This window comes from Mesoplodon densirostris, chromosome 11, assembly GCF_025265405.1.
Source record: "Mesoplodon densirostris isolate mMesDen1 chromosome 11, mMesDen1 primary haplotype, whole genome shotgun sequence".
Classification (NCBI taxonomy): Eukaryota; Metazoa; Chordata; class Mammalia; order Artiodactyla; family Ziphiidae; genus Mesoplodon; species Mesoplodon densirostris.
Window position 1 is genome coordinate 85,495,942 of NC_082671.1, and position 20,908 is coordinate 85,516,849.

At 42.8% G+C, this 20,908-nt stretch overlaps 1 protein-coding gene across 1 annotated transcript in view; it reads left to right on the plus strand.

The window, feature by feature from the left end:
* The first annotated feature begins 171 nt into the window (after positions 1-171).
* The window catches only part of CCDC38 (coiled-coil domain containing 38), a 47,671-nt gene continuing 26,934 nt past the window's right edge, over positions 172-20,908 (plus strand). The window contains exons 1-5 of the mRNA XM_060114237.1: positions 172-218; positions 11,488-11,653; positions 13,329-13,393; positions 14,952-15,115; positions 15,227-15,307. Coding sequence (XP_059970220.1) covers positions 174-218; positions 11,488-11,653; positions 13,329-13,393; positions 14,952-15,115; positions 15,227-15,307 — 521 coding nt within the window. The 5' untranslated portion in view covers positions 172-173. The remainder of the gene's footprint in view (positions 219-11,487; positions 11,654-13,328; positions 13,394-14,951; positions 15,116-15,226; positions 15,308-20,908) is intronic.

Sequence of the window (20,908 nt, forward strand, 5' to 3'; positions counted from 1 at the left end):
GGGCGGGGGCGGGAGCGGGAGCGGGGGCGGGCGCTCGTAGCAGCTGCCAGTCCGGACCGCTGGGGATGCGCACCTCCTCCCGCTATCGAGCCGGCAATAAGAGTACCAGCAACGAGAATGATGATTAGTAATAAACGTTATAATGGAATCATCTCTTTCCTGGTCGCTTTGTCATGCTCTGGGTAAATGTGGTAGAGAGTCCTGTCCCTATTTTACAGGTAAAGAAGCTGCGGCTCTGCGGAGGGGAGAGAGAAAGGCGGGCTGCGAAGATCACGTGACCTGGCGGAAGGGAGCCACCGAGGGCGAGGGGGCCCGGAGGGGGGAGAATGGGGGAGGAGGGGGACCTGGGTAGGGGCAGGGGCCGGACCTGGGACAGAGTCCCGGGAGGGTACAGAGTCCCGGGAGGGTACAGAGTGGGGAGAAACCTCTGCCCAGAAACTCGCGGCAGCCTGGGACTCGGGGGGCCGCCTTCAGAGGGAACCCGGGGATGGAGAGGAGAGGGAGGTGGTGGAGGGGGGTCGCTCCAGGGTTCGCGCGGCCGCGAGGATCGCGGGTGCCGCGCACTTTGCGGTTGGCCCGCTCCGCTCTCGGATCCCCTACCACACGGTCCCCGAGATGAAGGGGGAGCGGGGCAGGGGAGGATAGAGCCGAGACTAAAAAATCGACTGGCGCCTTCGCCCATCTTCCCCTATCCTTCCGCCTTCCTGAAGGATAGGTTGGAACGGCTCCTGAATGCAAACTCGTCGAGGTAAGATTGGTTTCAGCTCAGTGTCGCCCACCGCAGCTGTATCCGGTGGGGCCTGCCCTCACCGAGATTGGAGACCGAATTAAGTTTGTTTAAGGAAGATGGTCTGTAATTCTTAGCCACATCTCTTCCTGCCTGTCAGTTGCTGTGAATACACTGGCAGGCACTGGGTTTTGAGTTTCTCAAATATTTTATTTTGTTTATACACTGTTATTAGAAGCTCTGTGTTAGGCCTTGCAGGACATTCAAAGATAGGAAGGCCCTTTCCCTGCCCAGCAAAAACTTTACAATCAAAAGGAAGACACTTTATGGACGCAAATAACATACGATAAAAGAAAGCTGCGGCCAGCAAAACCACAAAATCTAAAAGTCCATTTTTTGTCACTATAAAGCCATTTAAAAACGAAGAACAGAAAGCAAAAACTCCTTTAACTGAACACAATAAATGCGAATATGCCTAAGCTTCATATTATGGCCACGAAAGAGACAGATCAGACAGGTAGGAAAGAGAGAAAAAAGAAGAGGGGGGTGGAATTAAATAGACAATGTGAATAAAAGAGACCCTAAAGGGGAAAAATTTCATAGATTACTCACAGCTCAGACACACAATCAGAAACAGATGTGTGTCTTTCACAGTTTTAAAAAGAAAGGTATAATATATACAGAGAAATAATACTATAAGAGAAGTATAAAATCCAAACGGAACTTTTGGGCCAACCCATAGAAACAGTGGAAAATAGAAACACATAAAGTCACTAATTCATAGAGAAATATTAACATTTTGTTTATAAAATTTCTGCTAAAGACTTGAATCTGCTACATTTTGCAATTATAGGCATATTTGCAGATGTTGCAATTAGAGGTATAAACTAAGCACGGGGTGAAATTATAGGCACATAGAAGGCTGTGGGGTTCAGTAAATTTGTCATAATCCCACTTCTGTAACTTATGAGCTATTTGACCTTGGGCAATTTACTTAATTTCTCTAAGCCTCATTTTCCTCATCCATATCATGGGAATAATTGATTCTACTTTATGGACTTGTTTGAGCTTTAAATAAGATGAAATGTAAATGACTCGGCCCAGTGCCTAGCTCTAAAGAAGTATTATTATTATTATTATTATTACTATTAGTTTATTTTAATCCTGCTATTTGTCTTGCTGGTCAATTAAGTTAAAGATTTGATTTCAACCAATAGTCCTTCAAAGAATATACCATGTTCTTTAAGCTTACAAGCTCTTGGTAAGTCTAAAAGAAATCATACTTTTTCTTCACGGGAATTTATATCTGTGGGTGAACTGAGTATATCCGATTACAGTCCAGATAGACAACATTCCCCCAAAAGCTCCTGCAAACAAGAAGTTTGCAGAAGCAAGAAGGTTAAGAGTGGACTTCTCTCCTCCGGTCATTGTTAAACAATTATAGAGGGGTGAGGATAACACAGTTTTCCTCGGAAATAACCAGCATCCCTGTAGCACTTTTTGGTTTACAAAGTACTTTTCACATCATGGGACTCAAACTGGCTGATTTCTTTCCCCTACTCTTCCTTCCTCTTGAACTCCAGTAATATTTTCAGGTTGCAAAAGGTGCAGTCAGAAATGTCAACAGAAAAGCCCATACCAAATAGCTAGCTTGACGCCAGCAGGTCCTTAAAGGTCAAGGTGAAGGTAATTTCCTCACCATCACGCTCTGCTTCTGACCTAATGAAAAGAGGCGGGTCACAGAGCAGGCCAAGGACCTAGTGGCTCCCGGCTTTCCTGTAAATAAAACATTGCTAGTGCCTGTCTCCACACACTACCCCAGGACACAGTTCACAGCCCTTTCTCCTAATATTTGTCCAACTGGGCCGGAATGAGGTGGGAAAAACTTGAAAGGCACTGAGCCTGAGAGAATCTGTCTAAATCTTCATTTGCACGTGGGGGACAAACAGAGCTTTCTATCTCCTAGTAAGAGAATCTGCAAATCCATTTTCATTGAACTGTAGAGAGAGTTGTCAAGAAAATCAAACACAAACTGCTTCAGATAACATGTGCTAGATATTGTTATTGTGAATTCATTTAGAATTGGTCTAGGACTTTAGGTTTGGACATTATAAAACCCCATTCCTAGGGCGTCCCTGGTGGCGCAGTGGTTGAGAGTCCGCCTGCCAATGCAAGGGACATGGGTTCGTGCCCCGGTCCGGGAAGATCCCACATGCCGTGGAGCGGCTGGGCCTGTGAGCCATGGCCACTGAGCCTGCGCGTCCGGAGCCTGTGCTCCGCAACAGGAGAGGCCACAACAGTGAGAGGCCCGCATACCGCAAAAAAAAAAAAAAAAAAAAAAAACATTCCTCTTTCTCCACTTCCACAAATATTGGAATAATAAGAATCAGCCCTAAGGTGAGTCAGATTCCCCAAATTTGTATGGATATTGGTGGTCAATTCCTCTCAAACGACCGGGTTTCAATAACTTTAATTCAGAGTTCCTTAGGAAAGCTAGTTGTCACCTACCTCTCCTATTCTTTTCAAGTGCTGTGGTTATTCACAAGACAAAGTGGACCAGAAAGAGGACAGATCTGGATATCTACTCTGAAGAAAGTATAAGCAATTATTTCCCTATCAGTCTATCATCAGTAGGCACTTCCCATACATTATCTGTGCTTGGAAATTGCAACAAGGCTGTAAGAAAGGTATGAGTATCCATACTTGATAGAAGCAGCAGCTAAGGTGCTCTGAGTTTACTCGGGTAGGCCTAAGAGAAAGAGCTGGGTGGAGTCAGAGGCAAGATTCAAACCTGCCTGTTCCCAAAGGCCAGGGTCTTTCCACAATGCCATTCATGCTGCCCCTACGATGACACGCATCAAAGGTCCTGACTCAGTCTTTTATATAATGTGGTGACCACGTGTGATTGCATAATGTTAGAATAATGCAAGAATTAAACCAACCAGCATCGTGTTCACTTGGAAGAACAGTATATTTTATACCCACATCCCCTTAGATGTCTAATATTGATAGATATCTCAAACTTACCATGTTCTAAACTGAAACTTTGCTCTTCCCACCCACCCCTTTCCCCAGAGACAGCCTTCTCTGTCTCTGTTGATGGCAACTCCATTCTTTATTTCCTGGGCTCTTTATCTCATACCCCACATCCAAACCATCACAGTCATGTAGTCTCTACTTTCCAAATATATCTAGAATTTGACCACCTCTCACCACTTCCACTCCTATCCCAAGAGACCCCATACGCTCTTGCCTCTCAATGGCTGTAACCTCCCAACAGGTCTCCCGACTTGACCCTCAACCTCTTCTATAGTCTCTTCTCAGCTCAGCAGTCAGAGTGATTCATGTAATGATCTTTATTCCACTGAGTAAATGACCTACAGGGCCCTTGTTGTCTCTTTGACCTTGGCTGTCACTCCCCTTCGTTCACTGTGCTTAAGCTCCACTAGTTTCCTTGCTGTTTCTCAAACACACCAAGGACCTTCCCTCCTTAGAGTGCTTTCTCCATGAGCTTACACTTACATAACACTTACTGTGCTCCTGATGCTGTCCAAGGGGCAGGACATATGCTAACTAACTCCCCTAACAATCCCACAAGGTAGGTGCTATTCTTACCATCTCTTTTGAAAGACGGGGAAATTGAGGGGTGAGGATGAAGGAGCATAATGAGAGTCCATGCTCTTAATCACAAGCCTATAAAACTGATGGCTTGCAATCACATACCACCATTTTCAATCCATGGTTTTCTGAGATCTTTATCTTTTTCATCCATCAGAAGTTGGATTTGTACATGTATTTTAGATGTGAATTTGCACGCATTTGCTGTGCAATCCAACATTTTCCCTCTCATTTGGGTACAGAGCCTTTGTTTAGTCATTCTGCTATTTTTGTTTTGCACAACAAAGACATTCACCAGCTTCTACTTATTTTTCCTGATTGGTACACCATATTGGTTTAGTTCGGGAACTTTATAATCCCTTCCTAAGCATAGTTGGTTCTCTTCTTCTCCTTTATGATCATCACCAACCCCTCATTAATCAACAGGGGGATTAATACATATGGAAATATAGAAGTATAACAACTTCTAGAGACCACTGATTCTCTTTACGTGTACTATGAATTACCCAAGAGATGGAGTAAGAGCAAATGTCTGCTATTAGCAGTTGGCTTAGAGGAATGAGAACTTCCAGTTTTTCTATGAGTTAAAAAGTGCCAGAACCCATGGATAAAGATGTTTATTGCAGATAGACTTTTAGGATAAAGGGAATCAGAGTAGGGATGAGGAAGGGAGTGAATTTAAATAGGCAGAAGGATTGAAGAGGGGGGAAATGTGACAAGAAAGAGGTGAGCAGGATCTTAAGGGTGGGGATGAGTGCTAAGCATAAATTTAAGGAAATCTGCAAATCTTTAGTATTAGCCATCCAAATTCCAAATACATCAACCCAACAGATTGTTATCAACTTTTCACCAACCTTTTCTACCTGTCAGAATGAACCTAATGCCTGTGAAAAAACTTCAGTAATCTGGAAAAGTATAGTATCAATGTTGTAGGTTTTTATTAATATTTTCTCTTTTATACGCTTTAACATAGTTTCTTTTTCTCCTGTTCATCTTTGTGTTTATAGTCACTAGAAGTAAAATCACAGGCTAATTAGTAACTATTAGCACCTGGTAGCTCCCATTTACTGACTTCATCCCGTATTCTAGGCATCCTGCTTGGTTGTTTATGTGCACACTCATTGAATCCTCATGAAAACCTTAAGAGGTGGAACAGTTATTCCCATTTTATGGAAGGAAACTGAGGCTCAGAGATGCTAAGGGATTAAAATCTAGACTCCATGAAAACAATGGTTTTTGTCTTTTTTTGTTGTTGTTCTTTTAAAAAAAAATTGCCCTCTCTCCAGCACGCAGAACCGTGCCTGACACACAGTAGGCAGAAATATATTTTGAATGTTAACTGAACTTGCTTACACATCTGTAAGTACCAAATCAAGATTCAAAATCAGAGTTGTCCACTCCAAAGTCTGCATTCGTGATCACCTGCTACAGTGTTGCTGGGACATTTGGGTCTTAAACGTGACTCGTTGAGATTACGGAGGCTTATGCCAATATTTAAATGAGCAGGACTTCCCTGCTGGCACAGTGGTTAAGAATCCGCCTGCCAATACAGGGAACAAAGGTTCGATCCCTGGTCCGGGAAGATCCCACACGCCATAGAGCAACTAAGCCCATGAGCCACAACTACTGAGCCCATGCACCACAACTACTGAGCCCTCACGCCACAACTACTGAAGGCCGCATGCCTAGAGCCTGAGGTCCACAACAAGAGAAGCCCCCGCTCACTGCAACTAAAGAAAGCCCGCGTGCAGCAATGAAGACCCAACACAGCCAAAAATAAATAAATTTATGTATATATATAGAAAAAGACTGTTCTAAATGCCTCAGGCATAGATCACATTATTTGCTTTTGCTCCCAGACCCGTCACTATCACCGCTGTATCGTTTGCCCTATTGTATTTTATTGTATTGTATTGTATTGTATAGGTCCAGGGTGGTCTTTGTGTACTCAGAGTCTTAAAAAGAACCCAATACATTGTATGCCTCCAATATATACGTGGTGAGTGGGGGAAGAAAAGAAAATGGATGAAGAACCAGTGGATTCTACCACTGCCATAAATTACCATCTTAAGCTTTTAAACTGATACTGGAACACATATTACTAAAATGTCTTGTCAAGGGATGTTATTTAAACTGAGTGACCTCTATATTCAAGATTTTAAAGAGAAGAAAACATTGACCCCACCACCCACTTCCTCCACCCCCCTCCCCTACACTCTACTCCAGATCCTCTAACAGGCAAAGTAATATGTCTTAAATAATTTGGGTCCTAATTGGCCTCACAGTCTGAAGGAACTCACTTTCCCAATCCGCTGGCCAAGTGCACTTATATCAGGGTTGTTTCTGGGCAGGCAGATTGCACTGTTGAGCTTTACCTGCACCACTAAATACCTCCAGTGGTTGACAGCAGGATAAAGGAGAAAAGGAGTCACCAGAAGTCAGCCTGCATGGGGCGGGGCAGGGTGGGGGTTTACAAACTCAAATGACTACAGGGCAGGGCAGGCTGAGGCTGAAGGCATTCTTGGAGTTGATTATGGGCATGGTAGAGCTTCCTCGGTTTTCCCAGTTACTTCCCTGAGTTACTGGCCAATGGCAGTCACCTGGTTGCCATTGACCTGGTTTGCTGGGCCCTGGGAATGGGTCCATCAATACCAGAAGGCAGGCCTGAACCAGAGGAATGAGGAGGTCCAGCCAGGAAGGACCTCAGGGGATGTGCTAGTCAGCCAGGGACAACTCGTGCCAGATCCTTTGCCCCTGACTTCTCTGCCAGTTCTGTGCATTCGCCCACCTCTCTGAGTTTTGTAATAATGTCGAGAGAGAGACAGAACTCCTAGCTCCCCAGGATTAAGGGTGATGTGGACACTACCCTCTGTTTTCCAGGTTAGTTTATAAGTCCTGGGTCTCCACTTTGAGATGGGCACCTTTTCTGGCTTTGTTTTTGTGAGTCAAGTGCCAAAGCTCCAGTGTTACCTTGGCTACCCCTTCCCAGAGAAGAGTCTTCTGAAAATGATATCCTCCTGGACTCCTCCATGTTACCCTCTCTTCTCCTTGTACTTAATTCTAGAACAGAAAATAAACAAGGTGGGGAGGGGGGAACACTTCTGAGAATGACAGCTTTGTTTCAGGGTGAAGGTAGAGTTATTGTGAAAACTTCCAGGGACAGAAATTTAAGATGGGGACATGGTAACCAGCAAATGTATTATGCAGACGGCCAGGGCTGGTCTCTGGAGCAGGCGGGATGGATGAGAACTGACCTGGGGGGCCTGAGGAGGTCTCTCTTTCCCATATCAGTCTGTCAGAACCGCTAAAATCCGAATGTTAGCCATTCACTCCTCTGGACTGAGACGCACTGCTTTCTGAGCATCCTCTAGTTAGATGACAAGTCTAGGAGCACTGAATCTTAAGTTGTCAAATACAAACACTTCTCAGTTTTCCTTTCATGGGTTTTCTCTCTTGTCAAACATCATGTATTGAGTTTAACCCAGTGTCATCACTGTGCTTGATACTTTATACACATGATCTGATTTAATCGCACTCAGCATAGTGAGGGACACAAGAGAACTGAGCAGGGCAGCCGCCCCTGGTGTGCTGATAAATGTTTAACAACCGGCTCTCTGGGAAAAAGATTCTCCCTGATTTGTAATTTGCAGATTTCAGAGTGTGAAAGCTCTCACACCTAAGGCTCAGGATCAGCTCTCAGCTGAAGAATGCAGATCATCAGAACCCTCTTTCTGTGTGGCTCTCTCCCCTCCAGTACTCTGCTCTTGGAACTCTAGCCACCATGTCCTCCCTACCCCCAGCTCTGCCTTTTCAATCCATGGGGACTGCTGAGTACCCCATCCCCATGCTGTGTCCTGGAAATGCTCTCCAGGCAGTACACTGAGGCCAGCACAGGACTCATTTCATTTGTTTCCCCTCCCTCAGGGATTACTATGCTTTGCTCCTTGATGTCTGATGTCTTAAAACTGTTGTTCCATATATTTTTCAGGCAAGAGGGTAAGTCTGGTCCTTGTTACCCCAAAGTTGCTAGAAGTATAAGTCTTCTTCTTCAATTTGCGACCCTAGGTTCACCACGTACAAAATCTTACATGTAATAGGATCTATTCCTGGTCCATTGAGCTGGCTTCCTAATGCCAGTACCAACAGTTTTAATTTCTGAGACTCTGTGATAATATATAACATTTTAAAGGATAAGTAACAACACCCCCATTACATTCTTTTTTTTTAATTCATTTTCTTATTTATTTTATTTTTGGCTGCGTTGGGTCTTCGTTGCTGTGCGTGGGCTTTCTCTAGTTGCGGCGAGCGAGAGTTACTCTTTGTTGCGGTGCGCGGGCTTCTCATCGCAGTGGCTTCTCTTGTTGCAGAGCAGGGGCTCTAGGCACGCGGGCTCAATAGTTGTGGCTCATGGGCTTAGCTGCTCTGCGGCATATGGGATCTTCCCGGACCAGGGCTCGAACCTGTGTCCCTTGCATTGGCAGGCGGGGTCTTAACCACTGCGCCAGCAGGGAAGCCCCCCATTACATTCTTGCTTCAAAAGTATTTGTTTCTCTTTCTAGATGAACCTCAGAATCATTATGCAAAGTTCTACCTAACCCAACACCCAACTCCCTGACCAATTTTTTGGTAACATTTTTATTATAATTCCATAAAACTTATAATTAATTTCAGAAAAGTTGGCAGCTTTACAAAATCAACCTTCCTATTTAAAAACATGACACATTTCTCATTTGTCAAATCTCCTGGTCACACAATTAAGGTTATTATTGCTTTCTTGGATTTAATTCCCTTGTATATTTTCTAATTAATAAAGTTAATCTATTTAGCTTGACATATTAGGTTAATAAAGTATAATTGACTCTGTGTCCACTTACTCTATAGAATGCTTTAATAAGTCAACTTGTTTCCCAGGTTTTTGATTGGGGAGAGGTTTGTAGGTATGCTATCATACTATCTACAAATAAAGTATTTTCTATTTCTCCATGTATATATTTTTATTGCTTCATATCTGAAATTAACCTGAGTTTCCAAATTAATAATTTATAATATCAGAGATAGTGGGATAGTGGGATTGTTCAGGTTCTGCTTAAAATAAAAATTCTGACTATTTAATAAAAAACAAACATAGAGGCAGAATATTTTAGAATTAGGGATATTTACTTAATTGAATTTAAGAATATGGGACTTACTTGTCATTATACTTGGAAGCATGACATTCACATTTTCTTTATTCTTTGACACCCTCTTCATTGCTTGCTGGATTTGCCATTGTTTTGGAGACAATTTCAGCAGAAAAAATCTGTAATTCATGTACTCTTTAAGGAGGAATTCTGTTTTTGCTATTTCACTACTCAAAAGAAATATAGATATGATTAGATATACCTGTGTGAAAGCATGTTCATTTTTTTTTTTTTTTTTTTTTTTTTTCGGTATTTGGGCCTCTCACTGCTGTGGCCTCCCCCGTTGCGGAGCACAGGCTCCGGACGCGCAGGCTCCGGACGCGCAGGCTCAGCGGCCATGGCTCACGGGCCCAGCCGCTCCGCGGCACATGGGATCCTCCCAGACCGGGGCACGAACCCGCATCCCCTGCATCGGCAGGCGGACTCTCAACCACTTGCGCCACCAGGGAGGCCCAAGCATGTTCATTTTTTTAAAAAGGTTTTACAACAGTCATTTTCTTGGTCATGTATTTGAATAATAATTTGCTTAACAAATATTGTAAATATGGCCATAAAAATATGGGCTTCAATAAGATGTGAGACAAGAGGCAAGAAACCTGTAGGATGGCTTCCCTCGTGGCGCAGTGGTTAAGAATCCGCCTGTCAATGCAGGGGACGTGGGTTCGAACCCTGTCCGGGAAGATCCCACATGCCGCAGAGCAACTAAGCCCGTGTGCCACAACTACTGAGCCTGTGCTCTGGAGCCCATGAGCCACAACTACTGAAGCCCACGCACCTAGAGCCCATGCTCCACAACAAGAGAAGCCACTGCAACGAGAAGCCCGCGCACCAAAACGAAGAGTAGCCCCTGCTCACCGCAATTAGAGAAAGCCGGCATGCACCAATGAAGACCCAACACAGCCAAAAATAATTAAAACCAAAAAAATTTAAACGGGTGGCCTGAGATAGGATGTTTTGTCCCATTGTTCCTGTTGCGAGTACACCCTTTTATATAAACTCCTGAATGCCCTTTTTCCCTCAGATGAAAACATCATTGCTATTTTTTTTCATTGTAAAAATTACATAAGCTCATTGAGAAATTTGAATGATACAAAAAAATATATATAAAAATCTGGACAAGGATTAGCGTGAGGTAAGTGAGGTACTTGCCTTGGGTGCAAAATTTAAGGGGGAGGCAAAAACTCAGCAATCAGAATAAGCAACATTTTAATTCACTATTGTAAAAAATTAAAATTAATGCAAAAAAATCCATGATGAACAAAATATCAAAATTTTAAATAAAGACAAGATCAGTGGGCTGGGACAAAGGTGTGGCAAGTAAGGCACTCACTCTCAGGGTCATACAAGTACAGAAGCAGATCCATGGTTTGGATTTCATGAGGTTTGCTTTGCTTATCACTAGAAGTAAAGGTTGATTACAAAAAAAATTTTTAAATCCTAATTAGAATGAGGGGAAAAAAATCTAGAAATGCTTACTAACCAATTCAGCTGTGAGGTCATGGTTTTCTGCATGTGTTCTATAGTTTGAAAGTATCCGATATTGAGAAAAGATTCAAGAAATAGGAAGCCTGATTTTTTCTAATGCCTACTGGGGAGGTGCATTTGCTCTCAAGTTTTCAGTTCCACAGAACCAATCCTTTCAAATTGGTGGAATCTCCAAGAGACCTGCATTTTGAGCAAGACGAGATCGTGAAAACAAAACCAGAACACTTTCCAGCCTCCTGTTTGTGAAGTTTAGGTTTAATCAAGGTTGAACGTTCCTATCTTTGTGCTCAGCTTCATATGAGAAGGAATAGAAAACTGGCACAATCCTTCAGACAAAAGAACTTGAAGTTGCTTGTTTAACGAATTAGTAATGAGAAAAGGGCTTGTTGCAGATGATAATTTTATACACAATCACTATTTTAACACAACATTATTTTCGTATATTAGAAATTCTGTTAAACTTTTTCGCTTGGGCAGGAAAAATTTATGAACCGCAGCATGAAAATCTACCAAAAGTCTACTTTTTCATCCCGAATGAAGAATTGTTCACACCTGGGCCAAATAGGAATCTTCGCTGACACAGTTGGTACCTCAACTGAAAAACTGGGGCTAGATCCCACTCTTATTCTCAGATTAACAGAAGGTAAGGCTAAATTACTGTTTGATTAAGAATATTGTTTTGAATATTTACTGTTAATGTTAGGTTTGGGGGCTTTTCTGGAGGTGAGAAAAACAAAGTATGCAGTCTCATAACATGGTAGGAGGTCTTTGTAAACGGGGGTTGAGAGTTGGGAGAAAATCTATTTTAAATAAGAAAACATACCTTTTCCAAGAAATAGACTTGGGCTTCCCTGGTGGTCCAGTGGTTAAGACTCCATGCTTCCACTGCAGGGAGCACGGGTTCCATCCCTGGTCAGGGAAGTTCAGTGGCCGCGAAATGCAGCCAGGAAAAAAAAAAAAAGAAATAGACTGTGACTCATTTTCGTGGCTCTAAGGAAGAAGGTCACGGCCAAAACGATACAGTATTAGAGTTATTAGCTCTGGCCTTTTACACTCAGTTCCACCTTTTACACTCATCTCATTTCAGATTTAGAAATACAGAAACTTTCTAAAGTGGAGCCTTGACTGTCCAGGCCGTGAAACTCTTATGTCCAGAATCGGGAAGCTCATAGAATTAAGCAAGTTTGCCTGTTGTTGAAAAAAACATAACCTGTTTTAATGTTATTTGAAGGCAACCTGTTAAAATACTACAAGCTATTCATTACTGCTCTATGAATGAGGGCAATCTGGTCATCAAAATGTGATGGGCGTTTCTTACTCATCAGATCAAGAAGTGTCTATAAATGAGATTGATAGCAGTTTGAAGCTAATGAGGCTAAAGTGGTTAATGGTACGATGATGGAGTCATAACATCTTCCCCCAAATGTGTCTTGTCTAAATTTTTAAATTGAAAATTAAAAGGAAGGAAGGATAAACACACATGGAGTGCCCAGCATTTGCTGTGGTAACTAAAAAAGAAAATTTCTTTGGCTCCCAAAATCCATGTACTTTCCCAAATTGTGGGAAAAAAAAAATCTTCGGAGAACAAGAAAATCACTTAGGAAAGGACTTTGAATTCAATAATTAATGTAGAAGAAGGAAGCCATGTTAACTTATTTAGAAGCTCTTGGAGGTGCATATTCTGCACTATAATTGTATGAAAAAGAGGCAAATGCTGGGCAACACAGTGATACCAGTGACTATACCTTTCTGCCACTTGTTAGCTGTGCAGTCTTGGGCAAGCATCTTGACAACTCTGAACTTCGGGACCTCACATACAGGATGGGGATAGTAATAAGAACCTTACTGGGGTTATTAATAGATTAAATTATCTATTTTAAAAGTCTAGTGAGGGACTTCCCTGGTGGCGCAGTGGTTGAGAGTCTGCCTGCCGATGCAGGACACGCGGGTTCGTGCCCTGGTCCGGGAAGATCCCACGTGCCGCTGAGCGGCTAGGCCTGTGAGCCATGGCCACTGAGCCTGCGCATCCGGAGCCTGTGCTCCGCAACAGGAGAGGCCACAACAGTGAGAGGCCCGCGTACAGCAAAAAAAAAAAAAAAAAAAAAAGTCTAGTGAAGGTCCTGGAATATGGGCATAAAATAAATGGTAGCTAATATTATTAAAGTAATTTTTCAGTGGTTTGGAAGAGGTTTATCTGAAGGTATTTTTTAAGTCAGATACATACTGTATGCAATAATTTAATTACATACCTTTTATTTTATACAACATCTTTGAGGGATAATGAATCAAACTTAAGTCTATTTCAATTTTCTTTAAAGGTGCAGACACAAAAAGGACTGTCCATGAATTTATTAATGACCAGAGAGACAGATTTATGCTCGAGGTAGGTAAAATAATTTCTTTCTCCCATTAGCCGAATAGAAGACTTCCTGCATATACCTGCCAAATTTTCACCCGGACATTTTATTTTTCCTTTATGCCCCAGACACATTGCCTTTCCTACCTTGAAGATCAGGGCTTTTGTTCTCATCATTCCACCAACACCACTTCTGTTGCCAAATTCAAATGGTCACTTCACAGTCTTCCTTCTACTCACTTCCAGCAGGTATTGGCCCAGGTGATCACCCTCCTTTGAAACACCTTCTTCAGCTGGTTTCCAAGCCTCTCTATGTCTTGGTTCTTCCACAGCACTGGCAGCTCACTCCTTCATAATTTTCTTGTTCCTCTTCACCCTGATCTCCAAATGCTGGAATGCCCAGGGCTCACACCTCACCCCACGCTCTATCTACACTCCTCCAGGCTGGAGGCTTTAAATTCTACTGCCCTGTTAACAGCTTCCAAGTTTACTTCTCTAGCCTGATCTTCTTTCCTGAACTCCGGACTCACAAACGCAACTCCAGACTCAACAACTGTAATCGTAGTTCTTAACATCTCTACTTAGATGCTCCATAGGCATCTCAAACTTCGCATTGCCAAAGCCGCCCCTGCTATACCCTTCCCTGCCCCTGTAGATCTGAATCCCAGGCAGTGCTCCCTATCTCTGTAAACAGCAATTCCATTTTTCCAGTTGTTTATGCCCAAAAGATTGGAGTTATCCTCAATTCCTCCTTCTTACAGCCCACACCCAAATATCCTTTGGAATATATTTTATTCCAACTATATCTGTAATCATGCTACTTTTCATGACCTCCTCTGCTGCCACTGTAGTCCGTGTTGCCAGTAGCTCTCGCATGAATTACTGTTAGACCTTCTGAACACGGGTCTCCTGCTGCCACGTTTGCTTTCTGTACTCAGCCTGTCCTCCACACCTGACCCTCCTTTGCTGAAGACCTCTGGTGACTTTTCTGGTCCCCAGCTGTGGGGATTCTTTTATATTATGTACTAAAAAAAAAAAAAGCAGCTAGCTATCAAAGTTGTATTTGGGGATCTAAACAGGATGCTCTGAGGCTGGTTAAATACCCCCCCACCCCCCTACCCTCTTGGAGGAATCACTGGAACCTGACTCTCCCATGGTACTTCCTACAGGAAAGCTTTTGTGGCTACAGACAGCCCAATTTCCCAAGGCCCAGAAAGTATTGGAGGGACACTGAATAATACTAAGTAGACTTGCTCTCTGGAGGGATATGGACGCCCACCCCCCTTTCTCTTAGGATAGAGCCTGAGGGGATACGTAGCTATTTTGATCTGCGGAACCATTTTGGAACAACATTGAGCCTCTTTATAAAAGTGAAAGAAAGGCATGAGTCTCCATTCTAACTATCCTGAAAATAAAATTCCTACATGCAATGAAGGCTGTAGCCCCAAGATTGGGCATACTGTTATTTCTAATACAAGTGATCACAGACCAGGCCAGTTATTTTTCCCTTTGTTGTGAGACCGTTGAAATGTGCTAGAAATGTGGAATCATGTTCTTGATGCACTTTTGTTTTCAATATTCCTAGTATGCTCTGTCAACCAAAAGAAACACAATTCAGAAGTTTGAAAAACACACAACAATGAAGGAAAGACAACTCATGAAAGCAGAAAAAAAGCTCGAAGAAGATGCAATGGCTTTTGAAGAGTTCCTTCGAGAAAACGACCAGAGATCTGTAGATGCTCTTAAAATGTTCGTCTTTTCACTCTGGCCAGATTGCCTTTTTCCCTCCTTCTTTCTTCTTTTTAGTTTCTCAGAACACAGCCCAGTACAAAACAAACTAACAAATCTGTTTCTTTTCAGTGCAGGGCACGAAACTATAAACAAACTCCAAATGACAGCAGAGCTGAAGAAGGCGAGTATGGAGATACAGTCGGTGAAAAGGTGAGGCCAGGCACCATCTTCTCCTCATCAAGTGTCCTCGCCCCACTGAAACCTACTTGTGCCTGGCAAGACCTCAGTGGGACTAATCCTGATCAGTTGATGATTTCATAAGTATTATCACATTATAAAAATAAGTAATCTGTCGATCAAGGATTATCTCTACCTGGGTGCCAGGACACAGTGACCTCTGGCTGAAACATTTCTCTAACTTGTCATTACAGAAACCAAGAAATTAGTTGAAAAGAAGTAAACCAATGTTGGGGTAAACAATAAATTATTTTCTAAGTGTCGTTTTTTCTTCATTTTAAGGTACTGTTCTGTTCTTCCCCCATTTTAACATCTCTGAAATTGGGGTGCTTTTATATTTTTACAGTCATCTTACAATTATAATTGGGAGTATTTTTTATATTTATACTTACACTTGGTTGAAACTAACTTGGTTGATATTAAAAACCGGATTTATGTACCAATTTTTCTTAAGTCAATCTCCCAAGACAGTAGAAATAAAAGCAAAAAATAAACAAATTGGACATAGGCAAACTTACAAGCTTTTGTACAGCCAAAGGAAACAATAGACAAGACAAAAAGCCTACAGACTGGGAGAAAATATTTGCAAATGATGCAACCAACAAGGGCTAAATTTCCAAAAATTACAAACAGCTCGAATAAGTCAATAACAAAAAAACAACCCAATCAAAAAATGGGCAGTAGATCTAAAGAGACATTTCTCCAAAGAAGACATACAGATGGGGACTTCCCTGGCGGTACAGTGGTTAAGACTCTGCGTTCCCAATGTAGGGGGCACGGGTTCAATCCCTGGTTGGGGAGCTAAGATCCCGCATGCTGCACGGCGCAGCCTAAAAACAAAACAAAACAAAACAAAACAAAAAAAAGACATACAGATGGCCAACAGGCATATGAAAAGATGCTCAACATCTCTAATTCTTAGAGAAATGCAAATCAAAACTACAATGAGGGGCTTCCCTGGTGGCACAGTGGTTGAGAGTCCGTCTGCCGATGCAGGGGACACGGGTTCGTGCCCCAGTCCGGGAAGATCCCACATGCCTCAGAGCGGCTGGGCCCGTGAGCCATGGCTGCTGAGCCTGCGCATCCAGAGCCTGTGCTCCGTCTCAACAGGAGAGGCCACAACAGTGAGAGGCCCACGTACCGCAAAAAAAAAAAAAAAAAAAAAACTACAATGAGGTACCACCTCACAATGGTCATAATGGCCACCATTAAAAAGTCTACAAGTAACAAATGCTGAAGAGGATGAGGAGAAAAAGGAATCCTCCAACAGTTGATAGGAAGGTAAATTGGTATAGCCACAATGGAAAACAGTATGGAGGTTCCTCAAAAAACTAAAAATAGAGTTACCATATGATACAGCAATCCTACTCCTGGGCATAAATCCAGAGAAAACCATAATTTGAAAAGATACACACACCTCAATGTTCATTGCAACACTATTGACAGTAGCCAAGACATGGCAACAACCTAAATGTCCATTGACAGATGACTGGCTAAAGAAGCTGTGGTACATATATACAATGGAATACCACTCAGCCATAAAAAGGAATGAAATAATGCCATTTGCAGCAGCATGGATGGTCCTAGAGATTATCATACTAAGTGGAGTAAGTCAGAAAGAGAAAGACAAATACCATATATCACTAATATGCGGAATCTAAAATATTACATGAATGAACTTATCTATGAAATAGAAACAGACTAACAGACATAGAGAACAGGTTTGTGGTTGCCAAGGGGGGAGGGGGGAGGAGGAGGGAAGGACTGGAAGTTTGGGATTAGCAGATGCAAACTATTCTATATAGAATGGATAAACAACAAGGTCCTACTGTATAGCACAGGGAACTATATTCAATATCCTGTGATAAAACATAATGGAAAAGAATATGAAAAAGAATGTATCTGTATATATATAATCGAATCACTTTGCTGTACAGTAGAAATTAACAAATTGTAAACTATACTTCAATCAAATACAATTTTTCAAAAAAGAGTAAAAAACTGGGATTTATAATGACAAAAATTACAGGAGCAGGAGTTGGGATAAAATTATTCTAATACCAGCTACTCTTTTTAAAACCCGGGTATTTTCTCCTATGGTCAAGTGGATGTCAACTTGATCTAATTTTAAATATCTCAAGCTTCCTTCTGTCACATCCTTAAACAGAAATTTCACGATCCAGGAGACACTTGGTCTTGGTATCGAGTCATGCTAAAACTTGTTTTTTTCTTTTTGAGGACTCAGTGTTTCTCTCTTTTCTAAAACTAAGTCCTAGACTTACATCCCAGACTTTTTTGGGAGGAAGACAATAGCTTGTCTGAAACACAGCAAATGAACTGGATGACAGTTTCTTGGAAACTACTGCTACTAACAAAATGTGTGTTTCAAACACATTCTGGCTTCAGCAGCCTCTTTCGTCAGGAGCCTAAGGTTGAAAGTGCTCCAAGATGAAGAATCCTGACTTTCCTTCCTTCCCTCCATGATGTAATTAGAAGATTCTCTTTATAGAACTAGAGTACCAGCCTCTATGTTTGCATAACTACAGTAATTATACACAATTGCCACCCAGTTAAACCTTCCAAACAGCCTGGCCATAGAGAACTTGCTTTTTGTTTATGTGTCTTGTCACCCTAAAAAGGTGCAAAAGGCCAGGAAAAACAGGCTGGTAACAGAGCAAAGGGATGCAAGCATCTGCTATTTATTTCCTTTTCTCTTTTTGGGCTCAGGATGACCCACAGAGGTCCTCTGCTGAAGGGAGGGCTGGACATCTGTTTACAAAGAGAAAGGGAGCTTATTCTGAAGCTTTTGCTTGGAAGCTGTGCAGTTCTAGCCATTTTAATCCTGTTCTTTGTAGCACATCAGAGAGGCTTTCAGTCTAAAAATACTGTGGTGGTAGAATGAGGGGTTCCCAACATCTTTGGACGGCTGATACATGAGCCCGCCATTTACTGACTCTTGAATATCACTCCCAGCAGGGCTTAAGGGAGGTTCTGAGCCAAAGAAGTACTGAGGCTGAAGATAGAGGAGTAATACTGATAAGGGTATTGACAAGGGTATGGATAAGGCAGGCTCTGAAGGATAAGAGTGGAGCTCCCTTTCACAAGGACCTTCATTGTTATTTTCAACATTCCTTCTGGGTCCATTTTGTAACATGATTTTATGGGAAAGCAATGCGAGGGTGGGGGAAGGCTTTCTGTCCAAGTCACTGGGTACTGTTGAGAGCATGAGCATCTGAGTCAGACAGACCCAGGTTTGTGTGCTGACTTTGCTCATTTACCACACAGATGACTTTGCAAGTCATTTATTTCTTTTTCCAAAAGATAGGAATAATAAGATGTATTATTATTATTATCATCAGTATTATCCTGTACTGAGGATGAAGTCATCCATGCAACGTGCCCTGCATGTTACCTGGTACATGGATGCTCGCTGAGTGTTAGTTTCCCTTCTTCTTCTTACATAAGTGCCACCTTTTGCTGTCTTCTAATTTCTCCCTATGTCTAAAACTTAATACAATATGTCCCTCAGAAATAAGGAGAGTAAATCTATTGTTACCAAGGAAGGGCTCACTGCCTGATGCACATAGCACCCAGTACTATGGCACGGGCTTTTGAGAAATGAAAGAACTTTACTGCGAGGTCGACTGACAAGGAGGCATGAGGCAGGGCTAAACTCTGTCTCCCTGATCCAGGGTTTGGGGCGAAATGTGAGGGGTTGGGGGAATAAGCTGATTGGCTAGTCTTAAGTCAGTCCACATAAGCTACTCGTGCTGCTGGAAGCCAGATTTCCCTCATTTAAGGACTCTTCTCTTTGTAAAGGGCTCTGGTGGCAACATTTCTATTATTTAAGTGCATAGACTGAAGATTCTTTGTTCTGGGGTCATCCTGGAGACATGGGTTCCTGTCTTGCACATGCGCAATGCTGTCTTTAAAATAACTCAAGGTCTGATCAATCAACAACCTATTTGAGGCAAACCAGTTTAAGTTGGTCAATGTTTTACATGCTGTTTCAGTTTCCTTTTTCTTTGTACATCTCCTCAGTCTTGAGGGAAAGAGGGCAAGACCACCCTACCTGCTCCCTGCTGAGTAAAGGGCTTGGATTTTTTTTTTTTTTTTTTTTTTTTGCTGTACGCGGGCCTCTCACCATTGTGGCCCCTCCCGTTGCGGAGCACAGGCTCCAGACGCACAGGCCCAGGGGCCACGGCCCACGGGCCCAGCCGCTCTGCGGCATGTGGGATCCTCCCGGACCGGGGCACGAACCCGTGTCCTCTGCATCGGCAGGTGGACTCCCAACCACTTGCGCCACCGGGGAAGCCCAAGGGCTTGGATTTTTATAAGAGGAATGAAATTGTTTTGCACTTAAATGTAACTATTTATGAGTCCCACCTTGAACTCTTACGTCTTGGCAATCATCATGCTAGCTGGGGAGGCCTTTTTAAAATAAAATGTAGGGCTTCCCTGGTGGCACAGTGGTTGAGAATCTGCCTGCCAATGCAGGGGACACGGGTTCGAGCCCTGGTCTGGGAAGATCCCACATGCTGTGGAGCAACTGGGCCCGTGAGCCACAACTACTGAGCCTGTGCTCTGGAGCTTGTGCTCCACAACAAGAGAGGCCGCGACAGTGAGAGGCCCGCACACCGTGATGAGGAGTGGCCCCCGCTCTCTGCAACTAGAGAAAGCCCTTGCATGGAAACGAAGACCCAACACAGCCAAATATAATAAATAAATAAATAAATAAATTTAAAATAAAATGCAGACAATAAGTACAAAATTTTATGAGTAAAAGGATTAACTCTGGGCTTCCCTGGTGGCGCAGTGGTTGAGAGTCCGCCTGCCGATGCAGGGGACACGGGTTCGTGCCCCGGTCCGGGAAGATCCCACATGCCGCGGAGCGGCTGGGCCCGTGAGCCATGGCCACTAAGCCTGCGCGTCCGGAGCCTGTGGTCCGCAACGGGAGAGGCCACAGCAGTGAGAGGCCTGCCTACCGAAAAAAGAAAAAAAAAAAAAAAAAGGATTAACTCTAAGATACACAGAACTATAACTCCTAATTTTAACAGTCCTTCAAAAATGGACCTTATTTCTTTGGGAATGCAAGAAAATATGTTATTTTTAACATTTTTAGTGATTGAATTTGGAGTCCTGATCTGGACTCGGGTTGAAGATGTCTGCATTTCTCTTCCTGGCCAGGTGGAGCCTTAGCTCTCCTGTTTCTTTTGGAAAAGTAATTTAAGGTCAGTTAAGGGTTCACAAGTGTAACAAGGGGCGGGGAAATCGGTAGTGGGTTTCCCTCCCATGTTAGGACGGTGGGGTCCTCCTGTTTCCTCCAGTCCATGGAGAGTGTGCCCTGTTTGGGAATTGTCCATTCCACTCAGGTGGCAGCTGATTCTCAGGGTGTTGCTTTTTCCAAGTTTTAAGGAGGACCCAATCCCCTGAGATTATGCAGTGCAGGGGAATGTCTGTGGGAAACATTTATGGACTAGAAACATATTTAGGTATAGCAGATAAAGTAACACCTAGAGACTGTACACATTCTATAGTATCTAATTCTTTTATAATACAATCATTTTCAAGACT